At 47.0% G+C, this 17,977-nt stretch overlaps 1 protein-coding gene across 6 annotated transcripts in view; it reads left to right on the top strand.

Moving 5' to 3' along the window:
* The window catches only part of SYTL5 (synaptotagmin like 5), a 186,838-nt gene that overhangs the window by 110,667 nt on the left and 58,194 nt on the right, over positions 1-17,977 (top strand). For all 6 annotated transcript variants that reach the window (XM_029603207.1, XM_029603206.1, XM_029603201.1 and 3 more), the window contains 3 exons: positions 7,060-7,175; positions 8,658-8,793; positions 14,598-14,699. In XM_029603207.1, the coding sequence (XP_029459067.1) occupies positions 7,060-7,175; positions 8,658-8,793; positions 14,598-14,699 (354 nt within the window). The remainder of the gene's footprint in view (positions 1-7,059; positions 7,176-8,657; positions 8,794-14,597; positions 14,700-17,977) is intronic.

Here is a 17,977-nt window from a genome sequence, read left to right as displayed (position 1 = left end):
ACCCATTGACCTACAGATCCCTCTCCAACTACATAACTCGTCAAGACCGACAAGAGATGCATACAAAGGATCGCTACAGGTACCACCGCCCAAATCCACCAGACACATCACGCTAAGAGATCGGGCATTCTCTACAGCCATTCCACCGTTATGGAACTCTATCCCCTCTAACATCAGACTGGAAACATGCATCTCAACCTTCAAAAAAAGACTAAAGACATGGATATTCATACAAGCATTCCCGGACTCAAACTGATATATCTCATCCTCACCAATCCTTATCTCCAACTACACCATGATTAACCATCTCCATTATTGTGTACATGTTTGAATTAATAACCTGTCCTTTCTCTTCTTTCTCTGCCAAGTTCCAATCTCCCTGTTATATGTAACTGCATTTTCCGCACCATTGTTTTAGTTATGTTTACGATGCACCCCTGTTTTATGTGAACCAGCATGATGGGACTGCGTTCTCGAATGCCGGTATATAAAAACCCAAAATAAATAAATAAATAAATAAACAATCAAATTAGCTATTCCCTCCCATACAGTAACGTGCGCCCCGACTATCTCTTTTTTACTCTGCCATTTTGCCACGCGTTTAACCTGCTAACTTACCGCCTACCCTTACCCCTGCGTTAGAGGCAGGGGTAAGGGTAGGCGGCAAACTTTCCCCCAGCCCCCGCTCACCTGCCCTGGCCGCGTCCATGGGTGCTGGTCTCCGGGGCAGCCCCAGTCCTCTCCCCTCCTCCCGAAGCAACGAAAGCGGAAAAAAGCGAAAAAGCGAAAAAAAAAAGTTGCAAGAGAGAGAGGATTTGCTCGGGATTGCCAGTCCTCTCTCCCCTCCTCCCAAAGCAAGGCGCGAAAAGCAGCCTTGCTTCGGGAGGAGGGGAGAGAGGACTGGCAGTGTAAAGCAACGAAGCGACTTACTTTTTTTGCAGCCCCCCCTCCGGAGACGGACATCGGCGAAGACGACTGCGGCTCCCCTGCCTCCAGCTGCCCGCGAAGATGGACGCCTGCACGGGCGAAAGCGGCCCCTGTGCGTGCAATTGGGCCGCTCAAGGCTTGACGTCACGACGTTTGGCGTCACAGCATGTGACGTCACGTCTTGAGCGGCCCAATTGCACGCACAGGGGCCGCTTTTGCCCGTGCAGGCGTCCATCTTCGCGAAAAGCAGCCTTGCTTCGGGAGGAGGGGAGAGAGGACTGGCAATCCCAAGCATAGGATTGCCCGTCCTCTCTCCCCTCTCTCTCTTGCTACTTTTTTTTTTTTTGCTTTTTGCTTTTTCGATTTTTTTCCACTTTCGTTGCTTGCTTCGGGAGGAGGGGAGAGAGGACTGGCAATCCCAAGCGTCGGAGAACCGTCCACTTCCTGGTACCTGTCATTTCAAATGTCATTTGAAATGACAGATACCAGCGTGTCCGTGAAGCGTTAGGCCAGCGCACCCAGGTTACTGTATAGGCGCTCTATACAGTAAAATGGGTTGCGCAGGCCTAACCCTTCTCGGACGCTTCATAGACGCAGCTTGCATTTGCAAGCTATTCACATACAGTATCGAGCGGTAGGTGAGCTGGACTGTGCGTGCGGCAACCGCGGGTGCGCCCGGCACTAACGCAGCTCTTCCTACCGCTCCTTACTGTATCGGCCTGTGAGTTAGGATAACCTGCTACAGGAACTGGGATATCCAGGTCAGAGGACACAAGCTGCCTGACAGGAATCGTATATAACCTATTGTGGCATTAGTAGCATCATCCAAAAGTCAGTGTGTGTGTGTTACAAGAGGAGGAGAAACACATGCAATACACAGCTATCCCCTTCTTATGTAATGCACTTGTTCTGTGGTTTTCAATTTGTGTAAACCTTAGACGAGCATATTTCAAGTTTAGAATGATCAGACCATAATAGGCACTCCTTCGATTGCCTTATAGTTGTTCATATGGTCACACACACACATAAGTCTCCCGCTGAATATACTCAGATGAGATTATGTGCGTGACTTTATCTGGGTAATGTCTGGACTGCTGTTCTTCCAGACCAGACTTGTGCGCTTAACTTTAGCCAGGGAGCGCTGAATACCTGCACTCCTCAGACAAAATTTAGCCCTGTCCCTGAAACACCTCCACCGATGCCCCTTTTCTGTCCAGACAAATCTTGCGTGCACAAAACATGTGTGTGGGGGAGGGGGGACGACGACGACGACTATTCAAAACTCAGCTTTCGTGCACAAAACACTTCTGCATATCGACCTCTTTGCTTTCATAACTTAAGTAGCTCCTGGCAAATGCTGTCTCCCCTGTAGAGAAAAGCCTCATGAGGATGTGAAATGTGTGGCTGACGCCAGTGAAGGAGAGACCCGAGTCCAGATCCAGGGCAGAGGCTTGTAATAGAAGTCTGTAGGGCTGATCGGAGGTTTCCGAGGTGTCGGGATGATGCATTCCCTTCTCATGGTTGCCGGATGGTACTGGCATGAACGTGGGAGTTTAGTCTCTAGTCTAAATCTCTCTCTCTCTCTCTCTCTCTCTCTCTGCAGGATGTTGCTCCTGAGGCAGTGGCGGAACGCAGAGAACTCTGCTCTCTCCTGCCCACGGGGCCAGATTTAAAATTTTGGCGCGCGGGCGGAATGCCACGGCAGCGCCCCTTTTTAGCCTGGATATTTTAGCACCTTCAGAATCGCACTGTAGGCGGTTGCCTATGCCCAGCGGATAAACTACATGTAACGCTTTCATAGCTTTTGAGATAGTCAAGGTTTTGGGAGACGACATTTACTATTCAGGGATTGCTGTTGTGTCTTGAAATAAATGTTCCTGTTCTAAAAGCAAAAAATTCCTAAAATCAAGAGTGCAGTTTTCATACAGTTTTTCCTTTTTTTTTTTTTCTCTTTAAAAAAAAAAAAAGTGTATTGCAGAGCTCACGCAGAAAGTTTCTGCTTCCAGATATGGGCATAAGCTTTTGGCTTCCAGGTGCTTCCAGATGAACCGGTTAGAGGAGGAATGGTGGAATAGCTCAAGCATTGGACTGTGATTCGGACGTCCTAGCACAGAGGCAGGCAATGCTGGTCCTGGAGGTGCCACAAACGGGTCCAGTTTTCAAGATACCCACAGTGAACGTGCAGGAGTTGTATTTGCATGCGCTGCCTCCCTTACATGCAAATATACCCCCATGCATATTCATTGTGGATGTCCTGAAAAACCTGCACTTGTCCTAGGGCCTGAGTTCTAGAGTCCCCTCTAGCACAGAGACACTGTCTCTGACTCCAGGAAAGTTGCTTTATCCCTGTGTGACCCTGGAACATGGTTGACGAGAAGACACTTTTTTTTTTTTTTACTTAATCTGACTTCCCTAGTAAATTTTTTTTTTTTTTTTTTTGCGGGGGTGCAAGCATTTCTCAATGCTTGCAGAAACCTAGAAAGAATCCCAGTGATGGCAGGTGAACTGTAAGACTTAACATAAAACTGAATCTGCATAAACTGCCACTCATTCTTCAAGTATTCTCTAAATTGCTAATTGTTTTAGCTCTCAAAATTGTTTATTCCTTTTCATATTTAACAGTATTACTTTTTTTTTTTGTAAATCAAGATTACTGTAATTTTTTTCCTGCCCATTTTATCCTTTTTCTTGGCTTTTGCTGCCTGATTCACTAAGGCTTTTCTCCCATTCTGTGCTTATGGGAAAATACCTTGATGAATCAGGCCCTTAGAGAGCGTGCAGGGATGCATGGATTTAGCTATAAAGTGAGAATCATAACAGTGTAGGATTTGCCTGGCTGTATACTGGGTCTGCATAATGCGCTTATCTTTGGCCTGTGTGAATTTTAATACACGGTAACTCAGCAGACGATGGCAGATTAAAGAGCTAATTGACCTGTCCAGTCTGCCCAGTTATTCCTGTCCAAACTACTAAGGATATCTCCAAAGCTGCCGGCCATAGAAGCTTGACCGCATGCAGGATATCATGCCTTGACCGCATGCAGGATATCATGCCTTGACCTCATGCAGGATATCATGCCTTGACCGCATGCAGGATATCATGCCTTGTCCAAGTCAGATGTTATCTTCTATCCTGGACAGATGAGCTTACAAATTCCCATATTTAATCTAACACCCAGATCCGCTCCCACCCGCCTTCTCCCTTCTCTCCCCCCCCCCCCCCCGACCATGTCTTACCATTAAGCTTTGTAGTAATCTAAAGAGCAGCTAAAACCAATGAGGCTGTTTTCCCAAGCATCCAGATGCCTAAGTCTCTGTGGCTTTGCTGGACAGTACCTGACTACCATCAACCTGCTGGTTGCTTTCTGGGGAGCTGCAACCTTCTGGTTGCAACCTGGTGATCCTGCAGCGTTGCTTAGGTTGTGCTTCCTTCATCTGCCTCTTGTTGTCGCCCTCCAGCTCCAACACCACTGACCATATCGGGATGCTTTCTTCATTCAGACGTGCGGTAATCGGAGATTGGAGAGGCAGAGCCGGAAAGTTCAGGCTACAGTTAAACACTCTCTTTACTGGGATGGTGTCTTCTATTTTTCACTTTGTGGGAAAACAGCCAGAAAACGGCATTTCCTGTGATGATATGGATTAGCGCACTTCTGGGGGTCCCGCAGACGGTGCATCGATTCTGCTCGCCGGCTGCTGCCGTGGATCCCCTGGACAGCCATTAGTGAGCAGCCAAGCATGTAATTAGCAAATGCAGCTTGGCGGTTCCTCGCAGTTGTCAGGTCGCAGCAGTCCCAACTTCCCCTGATTGATTCAGGCTCCATCTTCAGGAGCTTTTATATCCCAAAAGATAAAATGCTTTATTTTAGTGCCTCTCGGGGGCGGGGGCTGTAGCGGGGCTGAGAGGCTTCAAGTCCAGGCTTGGCCACAGATCTAGTGACCTTGGGGCAAGTCATTTCTCTGTTCCTGTTCCTCAGTTTTATCCAGGTGCAATTGGAGGATGATAGCAATCACTTAGGGGCCGGTGCAATACAGTTGCGATATTAAGTAGGAGGAAAAAGTAAATAAATTTAACCAAAAAAAAAAAAGTAAAAAAATAAACTCCGGCAGTCATGTGCAGGAATCGGATGCTCAACTGAGAAGCGTCCGTTTCCCGAACCCCCCCGGCTGTGTGGTGTTTAGGAAAACCGACGCCGAGTTTTCCTAACTGCCGGAGGGCCGACACACTCGGGCTCTGCTTGCTAACGTGACCCCCTAATTTAAACATTGCATGGTGCCCCCATGGGGGGCGCGTTAAGAAAGTGGGCACTGACTGCTCAGCGCCCGCTCTCTCCGCCAAAATATTGCATCGGCCCCTTAGTGTCTTCCTTTGGGGCAGAGGCTGTTAACTGTAGCATATTTGACAGTATCAATAGCACGTGTTACCCTTATGTGGCTTTCGATGTATTTAGTGAGTTTTGCTCAGCTATTGTTAGGCGATAATAACAACACTGTGTTTTCTTCCTGAAGCTATCCTGAAATTCAGGTGTGGGCTGCCAAGCCATTCACCGTGGAGGTGGCTGAATGTATGCTTATGAGCTATTAAACCACAAGCATCATTGGATTACTGGTTCTTCTGTAATCAGAATTATTATTATATTGCATTACCTCAGTGGTATTCACTTCCAGAACTTGAGGGCTGCCAAGAGGCTATCCCTAATGAATGTGCATGAGAGAGATTTGCATGCACACTGCCTGTATTGTATGCAAATCTATCTCATGCATATGCAGTAGGGATATCCTGAAAACCCAATTGTTGGCAGCCCTTGAGAGCTGGGAGTGACTACCAGTGCATTATCTTATGTACTGGGTGGGGGCGGGATACATGTGTGTGTGCGCGCAGATAGAAAGGTAGAATAAGATGGCAGACAGAGTGCAAGGGCCATCCAGTCTGCCTGTTTTGCCCTCCTGTAGCAGTGGACACCCATCGGACGATCTCTGGTTTTAGCCTTGTTCTCCTATTTCTGCTGAGCTGCATGCAGACTGCCTTGCAACAGCCCAAGACAACACAAACACACACACACTCCATCACTCACTGCTCACCCGGCCTGTCCATATGTGAAGGAATTCCTTTTCTTTTACTGTGTTTTAAAAAATGTATCTTCCCAAGACTCTTTAATAAAAATCTGGCTTTTTTTTTTTTTTTTATCTCCCAGTTTTATTTTCTGTTTAAGGTCATATGATCTGAACTGGCCTGTACTGTAGACTTTTTCTTTGGCTATGTGTCACATTACCTATAAAACGCATTTCTTTGTATCGTGCACAAGCTTGTGGATGGCGCACCACAGGGGTCTGGCAACAGCGAGAATGTGGGAAAACTGCTTCAGGGATTGGGTGGGTTTTATTTCGTAGAAGGCTGTGGGAGGTGGTGCTGCAGCCATGAGTGGAATGGGAGGACGCTGCCGCTCAGGCGGGTCAGACCGGGCAGCGATGGGGGTCGTGGGAGCCGAGCGGCAGGAGCACGGCTTACTGCGGCAGACGTTTCATGCGAGGAGTGAGCCGGACGCTGCAGGAAGAGTCGTGCCACCGCCTTCCTGGTCCCCTCTACTAAGGTGCTCAAGAGATTGGCGCAAGCCGTGGTGAAGGGTGGGGTTTTGGACAGGGTGCGGAGAGGATTGTGCTGGAGAACTTAGTATTTAAAAAAAAAAAAATCAAGACTTTTAGTGATTGATGTAAATCCCCCTAATAACATTTTCCTCGTTAATAATAATAATAATAATAATGGCTGGTTCAGTTGCTCATGCAGAGGGTCCCGGGCTTGATTACGGAGTCAGATTTTTCAGTCCCCGGGCTGGGCCACAGTGTTCACGGCCCCTGGAGGGGAGGAGGGGGGGAGTTGTCGTTGTGCAGCAGTGACACCTGGTGGCTGGATTTAGGGGCCGTGATTGCAGGGTTCCAGAAGGAGATGGGATGTCAAAGGGGGGGGGGGGGGGTAGAGAGAAAATTGTGGAACGATCCCCATACAGTTGTTGTTGAAAGCTCATGGATCCTGGATCTGGCTCCAGCTGAGCTGGCAGTTCAAAGGTGCCTGGAGGAAGCTGCTGTGTTCGTGGATAAAAGAAAATGAGTTGTGTGTGTGTATCTGTGTTTGTAGACAACTGAGGATAGTGACGGGCGAGTGGTTCTTCGAACAGAGGGCAAAGCGCTTCAAACAAGCCAACATTCTGGGAAGCGACATTGTCAGGCAGTCCATACTCAGGAAGGCTCCAGGTAAGAAAAGGAAAATGTGTTTCACTGATTGATTAGTGAAGAACGGCATAAGCTGGATGTATGCTCTGGTGGCACTTTAACCCCCTTTCAGCAGCAAGATCAGGTGCTGCGGTGCATGGCCCCAGGCCTGGACGGATACCGCTGCTGGATGCCACCTCCAGAGCTTTCCCTGTGCTGGTGGCACTCGTGTGCTGCTGAGGGTGGGGAGAGTCCAAGGCTTCTGCAGACCCTACTGTCTTGCAGTGGTGGAGGCATCTAAAGCAGCCGTTCAGCAAGGCTAGGAAAATGCAGGATTGTACTAACCATCTTGCCCCGGCAAACGCAGAGAGTTAGGCGTGATATACTCAGGCTGCAGAAATTAAAGACAACTTATTGGCGATCCCTGAAAGTCACACTTGTCACATGTTTTGATATTTCTCTGACTCCCCTTATTTCCATCCCCCCCCCCCCCCCCCCCCACAGACACACACACATACACACACACACACAGCTCCTCCATTCCTCATAGGGCCAATCAGAGAGCAAGCCATAGAGTGCCAAATCCTTGCCTGGGACTGCACATCGCACCTGAGAACAGCAGCAGGACTCCTTTTTTCCTTTTCATTTTTGACACCTTTTATTCCACCTCCCCCTCCCCCTACACACACACACACACACACATCCACCAGTGCAGGCCCATTGCTGACAGCCAGCGTTTTGCCAACTTTGAATAACCAATGACTCCAGCCAGCGGCGAAACCCACATTCTCACTGTCCCTGCTTCCTCCACATCCCCTGACAATACCATCAGGACCCCATAGGCTCATTGTAGGGTTAAAGGACAGCCGGGCACACTCAAATTTTAGAAGAAATATATATATTTTTTGTTCTATGCTGTAGCGGGTGTGCATCCAGATGAAAGGTCTTGAATCAAAGGTTATTTAAGACGCCACAAAGCTGCACTAACAGGAGTGTCTGTGCAGCCCTGCTGATTGTTCCCAGGGGGGGGGCCTGATGCTCTTCCTCCGTCCCTTGTGAAGCATGAGGAAGCTGGGTCGCACATGGTCTCCTCCTCCTCTCCCTTCACTGGGCCTCTGGTCCTCGGCCATGGTCTGGGTACACGCTCACTTCCCAATCCGGCACAGTAACTGCAGGATTCGCCAGCACCTCTGCTGCTTGTCCATGCAGGAAATGGTTATTACATTCACCGTACAGGCCAAGAGTGGTGTTTAGGGGGAAAGGGCAGCTCTGACCGTATGCAAGAAATTCTTGTTAATGTTGATTTGGCTTGAAGCAGTGCTGACATTTCAGGTTGCGGTCAGCCTCCAGCAGGCGGAGGAGGGGGGATGTGTGCACGGGGGGGGGGGGGAGGGGCTTCCCTTTCCCTTTCCCTTTCCCTTTCCCTTTCCCTTTCCCTTTCCCTTTTCCCCTTTTTCCCTTGACAGATGTACGTTTGAACATCCCATACCATGCTTTAAGAACAGATTTTGTTGCCTTCTAAAGATGCCGCTTCTGGCAAAGGTGATGCAAGCAAGAATAAGGAGCCAGACCAGGGGAGTACGGAGGGAAAACCAGAGAGCGCGGCTTCCTCGGGAAACGGACCGAAAGCCATCATCGATGGAGCACAAAGGCGCAAAGGGTAGAATTTCACTTCTCCAAGTAAACTTTTCAGTGGTAAAAACCTATAGAAACCTCTGAAAGTCACCTTCCTCCCCATCACCTGTCCTCGTCTTCTCCTCCTCTTTCTAACCCATCCTTCAGTATTTTTCCTCCTCATGCTCCATCTCGCACTCCTCCTGACTCCACCCCCTGATAGTTTCTCCTACTCTGCTGCCTCATGCTCTTCTTGTGTTTGCTCCTTTGCTGTGAAGCATGTGACTTACAGTAATGGGAACTGTCCAGTCCCTGGGGGATGCCGGGGGTGCCACTGTAATTGTATCTCAAACTGCAGTGTTTCACAGATTTACCTTTTCACCCTCCGTCGTTCCTGTCAAAAGGTTTGGTCACTTTTAGCTGCACTTAGTAGGGCAACTGCTCCACAGCAGCACAGCTGCCCCGGTTTTTGTTGCGTTTCTGGTTTTGAACGCAGCCCTTTTAGCGGGGAGCAGAGCCCTAGCCATCTGATTTTCCTCACAGCGCTCATCTGCTCCGAGTCCTGGGGGAAGTATGATGAGATGGCTCCAGATGCAAGTGACTTAGTACCTGAACAGCTGTTGGATGCAGCTGCAAAAATCTCTCGCCCACATCTAACAGGCGTTACATGCTTATATAGACACTTAGGTGGTAAGAACAGCACCGTTTAATCTTCGTGCCAGCTCTCACATACCTTCCGTCTTAATGACCAACGTACAGCATGTTTATAAAGGTGAAGCAGAAGATGTGGTGCATTTAGATTTTCAGAAGGAGTTTGACAAAGTCCCTCATGAGAGGTTTCAAAGAAAACTAAAATATCATGGGATAGGAGATGATGTCCTTTTGTGGATTGCAAACTGGGTTAAAAGACAAGAAACAGAGTAGGATTAAATGCTCAATTTTCACAGTGCAAAAAGGAAAACAGTGGAGTGCCTCAGGGATCTGTACCTGGACCAATTGTTTTTAATATTCCTAAATGATCTAGAAAGAGGTACAACGAGTGAGGTGATCAAGTTTGCAGATAACTACTCTGAATAATTATGTGTTAAATTACAAGCGGATTGTGATAAATTGTAGGACCTTGCAAGACTGGAAGATTGGGCGTCCATATGGCAGATGAAATATAATGTGGGCAAGTGCAAAGTGATGCATATAGGGAAAAATAACCCATGGTGTAGTTACACGATGTTAGGTTCCATATTAGGAGCTGCCACCCAGGAAAAAGATCTGGGCATCATAGTGGATAACACATTGAAATCATTGGCTCAGTGTACTGCGATGGTCAAAAAGGCAAACAGAATGTTAGGAATTATTAGGAAGGGAATGGCAAATAAAATAGAGGATGTCATCATGCCTCTATATTGCTCAGAGGTTAGACCACACCTTGAATACTGTGTGCAGTTCTGGTTGCCAAATCTCAAAAAAGATATAGTTGTACTGGAGAAAGTGCAGAGAAGGGCAACCAAAAAGATAAAGGGCAGAGAACAGCTCCCCAGTGAGGAAAGGCTAAAAAGGTTAGGGCTATTTAGCTTGGAGAAGAGACAGCTGAAGGGGACTATGATAGAAGTCTACAAAATCATAAAAGGACTTGAATGGGTAAATATGAAACGGTATTTACTCTTTCGGATAATATAAGGACTAGAGGGCACTTCATGAAGTTAGCGAGCAGCACATTTAAAACAAATCAAATACAATTCTTCTCACTCAATGCACAATTAAGCTCTGGAATTCATTGCCAGAGGATGTGGTTAAGGCAGTTAGTGAAGCTGGGTTTAAAAAAGGTTTGGATAAGCTCCTGGAAGAGAAGTCCATAAACTGCTGTTAATCAATAAGGAATAACCTTCCACTGCTTGTTGCTAGCATTAGTAGCATGGGATCTATTTAATGTTTGGGTGCTTGCCAAGTACTTGTGACTTGGATTGGCCACTGTGGCAACAGGATACTGGGCTTGTTGTACCTTAGTCTGACCCAGTATGGCATATCTTTTGCTCTTACATAGGCAGCAGGAGCCGGTCCGGGGGCTCAGGGGCGGCGCCATACACCGCCATGTGGAGGCACCTAGCCAAGTTTGATTCCCACCTCACATCTTTTGTGCTCCCTTGGTCAGAGGCAGCGGGGTGTGGCCCCCCCATTGGGGTAGGACATTGTAATTATGGCAAAGTGGTGACCCCCTAATGGCCAAATTCAGTGCATGTAAGTACAGGGTTCCAGAAGAAGCCCTAGCACATGATTCCTGGCAGAGAACCCTCACCACAATGACTGGACCAAAGCAAAATTAGAAAGGGTATATGAAATAGGGGGTAAATACCTGGGTAGTTGCAAACGAAGGCTCCTGGCTCCAGGTTCCAATTCAGCCAGAAACCTAAAGGACAGGCGTAAACTGCTGGGATTAAAAATACAAGCAGCAGATTATCCTAGATTTCAAAATAACAAATGCATTTTATTTATTTGTTTATTTATTTGAAAGTATTTCTATCCAGGGCCCTCCAAGATTAGGGGTAGATTATAATAAAAACGCACATGATTAAAATTAACTTACAAATCAAGACACATAGTAATGCTGCAGAAGATGCTGGGAGTCATGGGACTGCTGAGGACACTCTTTTATCGAGGGTGGAAGATTCTGGATGTGAAATAGGTAGGTTTTCAAAGCTTTCTTATAGGTTTTTGAGTCTGCGAGAGAACAAATTGTTAGGGGAGTAGAGCTCCTGAATGGCGGGTCCTGCTCTGAAAAATGCCCTTTAGCGTGGGACTGCTAGCTGAGCGTGCCTAGCATCTGGAAGATGTTGCTCAGAAGACTTGAGGTTTCTGGTAGAAACGTAGAGATGTAATGATGAGCTAGTCCATGGGGAGGTGACATTGTTAAGCAGGATGTGGATTATAAAGGCCATCTTATATTCTCTACTGAACAAGGCAGCCAGTGGAGTGAGTGAAGTGCGGGTGTGATATATATATATATTCATGTAAACCAGAGGCAGTCAGCAGACAGGCAGTAGAATTTTGAACAAGTTGTAGGGCTCTGAGTGTGCACTGTGATATCCCTGTGTGTGTAGGGAGTTACAGTAACCAGTGCCTGTTAGGATCCAGGCCTGGAGAGATGTAGGACAATCTGGTGGTTCTAAGAGAGGTTTCATGTGTCGAAGTAATCTGAGTTTGGCGTAAGAGGCTTGAACGACGGATTTTGATTTGGGATTTCATGTTTACTGTGGGGTCCCGGATAACACCTGAGTCGCGTACATTCACAGTGGAGAGTATATGATTATCGAATGTGAGAGTTGATGGAATTTGATAAGGAGACGAACGACTCAGAATTATTTCAGTTTTCTGAAGGTTTAAGGAGAGCTTGTTGTGAGAGCCAGGCTCTGGTGATAGAGAAGCATAGAAATGCGAAACGTACAGTGGCAGACCATGTGGCTTTTAAAGGAAGGAACTGCTGTTATTTATTAAAGATGACATGTAAGAATATGAATCGGTGGTGGCATGGTTTTGTCTAGCTGAAAGAGGTGACAGATGGAGACGCTGACACCACCTCTCCCCAGAATGCTGCAGCAATGACTTTCCGTTCAGTCTTGATCTTTCTAGCAAACCCAGGGACCAAATCTTCTGGCAGGGGCTGCTGCCGATCTGTAGGCACTTAGACAAATAAAACCAGTGCCCCTAAACTTCTCCACTGGACCTCAGAAGGAAAGCGAGGAAATAACTTTATGCTGAGAGAGAGAGTGCTGGATACCCGGAAGAAACCTTTAGTGGAGGTTATAGGAGCCAGAACTAAAGGCAGAATTCGGGTATACATGGGCCAGACACAAAGGGGCCTTGGTGGCGGTGTGAGGGTGAACACCAGAGAATTAAGTAAGACCTGTGACTATGCTGCCTGTTGTAGGTACCAGTGAGCAGACAGAGTGCACCGAGAGGTCCCCATCAGCCGACATCTTCCCTGTTTCCATGTTTTTAGGCGCTTCACCTGTGGGGGAAGGTCAGGTAGGCCATTCGGATTGGCCGGTTCTGAATCTCCTGGCGAGCAGAAGCCGACCCTACCCAAACGGAGCTGGGAAGGGTCATGACTGAAGAAAGGATGGAACCCTATGTGGACTGGAAACTTCCTCTACAGCATCATTTGATTTATATAATATGCGTGTTATAGAATCCCATCAAGGCAAGGCGCAATAAAAATAAATAAATAAATAAATAATTCCATCACTTCTTTAGGAACAGACACATCGCACCACGCATCATACAACCCATAACAGTCAAGTAAAAACAGAAGCACAAATATAAAATTTCATTCTCCCTGCCCTGCTAATTCTCAAAATTTTTTCAACCTCCAGATCTGATTCGAGATGGTTACACAACATACCTGTCCCAATTTATCTGTTCTTGCTATTAAGGAACTGGAGCATCAAAAAAAACAAAACACAAACAAAACCTCTAAATGCATCCTGAAAAAAAAACCAAAACCCGGTGAGAGCAGCCATTACAGAGAATTGTGAATAATTGGTTGCCTAGGAAATGTCCCAATTAAAGAAACAGCCTCTGCTTAACCATTGTACGGCTTCATGTGCATTATAGATCGATTTTCGCTGGAAGGGAAGACACTGAGCACAAAGCCAGCAGCTTCTCTCTGAAGTTTTAAAGTAGCTTTATGCATGTAAAAGCAAGCAGAGAAGCTCTCGCCGAAAACCTGTGAAAGACATCAAGGAAAATAAAAGCAAAACGCAAAAGCACCGGTGCTGCAGTTTCTTGGGATTAAACTAAACGTAATCAGAGAGACCCGAACACACAGAGAGGACCTGGGGGGGGGGGGGGGGGGGGGAGTTTACAAACCTGTTTTACCAGGGTAAGAGGGCACGCATTTACCCGGGCTTTCATGGAGGCATTTCTGGGGTGGCGAATGTTACAGAATGCCTCCATGAAAGCTGTGGCTGGAAAAAGCGGGTTGAGACATCTGCAGGTTCTTTGTCCTTGGGCAGCTTGTGAAGGCAAAGGCGTGCAGGGAACTGGTGCAAAATGCTGAAAGCACCCCTGGCATTCCCTCCTGCCCAGCATTATAAAGGGTGAGGTTCCTTAACCCGCGCTGGCAGCATTTTGGCTGCTTCAGGATTGCCATGAAGCATGTGCTTTGTCTGGGCGGGGTATAAACCTGGTGAGCTTACTCATTTAATATTCCTGCCCTTCCACCCCTCACACCCCCCCCCCCCCCCCCCCGCCACTACCTTCCATACTGTGACTTCCCCTCCCGCTCCCTGGGATTGGCTGCTCTCTATCTTCCTAGCCCTCCCCTCAGTCCCTCCTGCGCCTCCTCTCTTCCTTCCCTTGATGTGGGGTTTCCTCCTATGATGTTAAAGATGAGGGCCTGGACCTGTGAGCTTTCATTCATAACTACTTAGGGATTCTTCTCCCCCTCCCCCCCCCCTCCTGTCTGGCCATTGCAGTGATGGTCCTGGGGCATGGCAGCATGCAGCACTTACCACCCGAGCCACCAGGCCGGGCCATCCAGTTCTTCACGCACTGACCTCACTGACATGGGTGGCCCGCCAAATTCCAGATTGCGAGGGGATGTACTGTGCCGCTCTCGCTGCATATTCGGACTTTGCGGTTCTGTTTTACTTGGGAGACTCGTGGGGGCAGAGCTGGAACTGGCTCGGCCTGCAGCTCCAGAACCTGTCCTGGGTGCAGGGGGGTGTGGGTGGCGGTGGGTAGAGAGATGCTTGTAGATGAGGACCGGAAAGCAAACGCTTCAATGCATTTATTCTTCTGCTGAGGTAACGTTGTTGGACTTTGCTTCCCCCCCCCTCCCCCTTCCTTTATTTGCAGCCTGCTGCTGGACAAGAAAACTAGCAAACTGGCACTGAAAGGAGAGGATGGAAGGAGGATGAATCCAGACGTTAATATCCAAAGTGGGTCAAACTCTGACAGGTGAGGGATGGTTCTGCTTGGCTATTGTTTTAGGGAGCCTCTCTGACGGGGAAGACCGTGTGCGTTACTTCCTATAATCTTCAAAGTGCCGTAGGTGTTGAAAACTGGTGTAAATCATGGGCGTTTCTGCCGACGCCTTTACACTGCTTTTGAAAATTACCCCCCCCTCCCCCATGCATAAAACCATAAAAATACAAATAAACGATCAGAGAGACCCATTTGAACAGAAAGTCCATATCCGCAGATGAAGGCTTATGGCGCAGTTCCAGCAGGGGGTAAAATGGTGGACCAAAAACAAAATAGTTTAAAAAAAAAAAAAAAAAGATAGTTTTGCTCTTTGCCTGTATAAAGGTCACACACACGTATTTAGGTATTCTGGAAACTAGTTTTGTTTATCAAAGTGAATTTTCTTTCATAAAATCATTCTGATTTCATAAACAGAAATCTGTGTTTGAGAAAAAGTTTGAAAAATCACCTCATGTAGCAGCTGCTGAGACAGTGAGGAATGGCAGGCCTCCTGGGAAAAATCAATACCACAGAAATTTAAGCCAGAGGAAGCGTGCAACAGTGTTAATTACAGTTTGCATGCAAGACAGATGGGCTTGAGCAGGCGCAGCCAAAATACCTCCTCCTGCGAAGAAGCTGGAGACTCAGCACGTGTACAGAGCCGACTCCGCTCCGGAACGAACAGTCTGACGGGCGAGGCACCTGGAGGGTGCTGGGGACACTCTCGTGCCTCTCTGGAGTCCGGATTGGGCTGCAATGGTGTTGGTAGTGTCCCCCGTTCACACACACTGCAACCAACAAATAAATTAATTCTTAATAGCTCAGCTCTGGCCACCTCTGGATCCAGGGGCCGATGCAATCTGGAAGGCTCGGGTGTACATTATGGACCGTGGATGATTCTTGCATTTTTCAAAATGTTGAAAAGTATCATAGCCCTGAAAAGAATTCAGTTTGTGGTTTTTTTGTTTGTTTGTTTTTTCCTGGGGCCAGTGTGGTTACTAGAATTGTTCTCTGTGTAGTACCGTACAGGGCCATCTAGGGACCCTCACAACAGTGTTATGAGACTAGGATACGAGAAAAGAATGCAATGGCATGCAAGCTTTGAGTGACACCAGTTGTACTGTCCAGAGGTCTGATTTGGTATTTAGTCTCATCAGATGGTGCTTTTTCTTTTCGTTGTGGTGCTCTTTTTTCGCTTGCAGCTTTGGTTTCTCCTTTGCTGTTCTGTTTCCGTGTTCCTATGTACTTCCTTCGTTCCTTTATCCATAAGTGGTCATTCTGAGCTCTTTACAGCTGCAGTCTGTCACTGTGAGAGGGGCCCTGCTGCAGAATATGGCGTTTTCCAAACCTTCCAAACTTTTTTTTTTTTCAGCTGCCTTCATGCTGTGTGTGCGCGCCTAGTCGCCAGCCCCTCCAGCAGCCAGGCTGAACAAGAATGAAAGGGAATTAGAATATATTTGCATATGCAAGAATTATGATTCTCTGGAATTGCAATTCCTTGTGACTTTATCTTTTGAGCTGGTGGTTCCCAGGTTTTGTTCTGTTGTATAATTAGCATGCATAACCAGGGCCTTGGAAAGGGTTTTCACATTGCGAAAACAAACATTTGAGAGAGGCACTGGAACTGCCAACCCTGACAGTCCTAACACAACCACAGCCAGGAGCATCTAGCACAGACCAGACCCGATGCTTATATCTTGTATGTGGAAACCTTGTGGTCTGTGCTGGTAAATGTTTGAGATTATTGCATTTTTTTTTTTTTTTTTTTTTAAGAATACAATATATGACTTGTTAGTACGCACAGTACTGGTGCATGCCACAAAAGAAAAAACAATGACAACCCAAAAAGAATCCAACAACTGCTGGCAAAATTTAAAAAAAAAAAAATACCTGTGGGAAAAAATTGAGGGTTAAATCTCCTCCTTCCCTTCTTTCCCACGGCCAAAAACAAACAAATAAATAAAGTAGAAAACCAGCAGATTAATCAGATGGTCACCAGTGGGACATGATAAAGAGCTAGCTGGGAAGCCGAGAGGTGGAACCTAATCATTGATGCAGTTTCTCTAACGCGTTGCTCTTCAGATAATCCGCGCCGCTGCATTAACATGATGATAAAATGTTAGCTTAGGGGGTACTAGTGCAAGGCGAGTGACGCTCGTGACTTGTCACCCAGATGCATTATGATGCTGCGCTTTTGATTGTCCCAAGTCACACCAATTTTCAAAGGCACGCAGGCTCCCTTTGAAAATGATTCCACCAAAGCTACCCGCACCTAATTACATCTGCTTATTCTGTGTGTGGAAACTTTTCTTGAAATTTTACACGCATGCTTTTTGAAAAAATGCAAAAGTGCATGCGTAAGTGCAAACCCCCACCCCCAGAGTCTCTTCTGCTTGGTCTGGGTAAACTTACAGTTTCTGCAAGTAAAGCACCATCTTAACTGTGGAATACGCCTTTTATGAAAATGACTTGCTGTGTTCAAATATTTCTCGTGCATGTTCATCGCAGATAACCTGAAACCCCAACTGGTTGGGTGAGTTCCAAGGACCGGTTTGAGAACCACTGCTATAAATCTTTAGTTTCTGGATTTTTTTCAGTAGTAAAGTGGGGAGGTTCACTGTCCGCAAAGAAATTGTTGCACGTTTTGTCGGACATTCAGAAGAGAGCTAAGCATGATGGATACGCTAACAAAGCATGCAGCTGTGTAAAACAGTTACTACAGCTTAGGGATGCGCTGCTCATGTCGCAGGGCCTGTTTCATCTTTTTTTTTTTCACATTACTCCATTCGTTTGTAATCCATAATGAGCTTTGACGTGATTGTAATTGTGCCCGTGAATCATAAGGCAAGCACATGCATAGCAGCTGTTTGCCTCTGCCTTTAATTCTCAGACTGAAGCTGAGCTTCCTTGCTCTGGGACCAACTGTGCCTCTTATGGATGTCAGAGGACAGCAGAGGGCTTGCGGGCAGCTGGATCATGGGCTTGTCAGAGTATTGCAAATGCTGCTGAGCTTTCGTGCAGGAGAACAGGAAGAGACCATTCTGCTTTGTACTGGTGATAAAGATCTTAGGGATCTCAGTTCTGTCATTTTTAAGTGTGACTGTGCTGTGATTACACTTGCCAAAGGGGATGAAAGCAAGGTGCATGTGCAGTATGTGACTTCTCAACCCTCCCAGGTTAACCTACACATCTTTAAAGTCCTAACTGCTGTTAAAAGTGAAGGAAAGGAGAATGGTTTTGTGCAATTTGTTTGAGAGGAGGGAAGGCATCCT

This window comes from Rhinatrema bivittatum, chromosome 5 (assembly GCF_901001135.1).
Source record: "Rhinatrema bivittatum chromosome 5, aRhiBiv1.1, whole genome shotgun sequence".
NCBI lineage: Eukaryota > Metazoa > Chordata > Amphibia > Gymnophiona > Rhinatrematidae > Rhinatrema > Rhinatrema bivittatum.
This window is presented reverse-complemented; position numbering and strand designations above follow the sequence as displayed.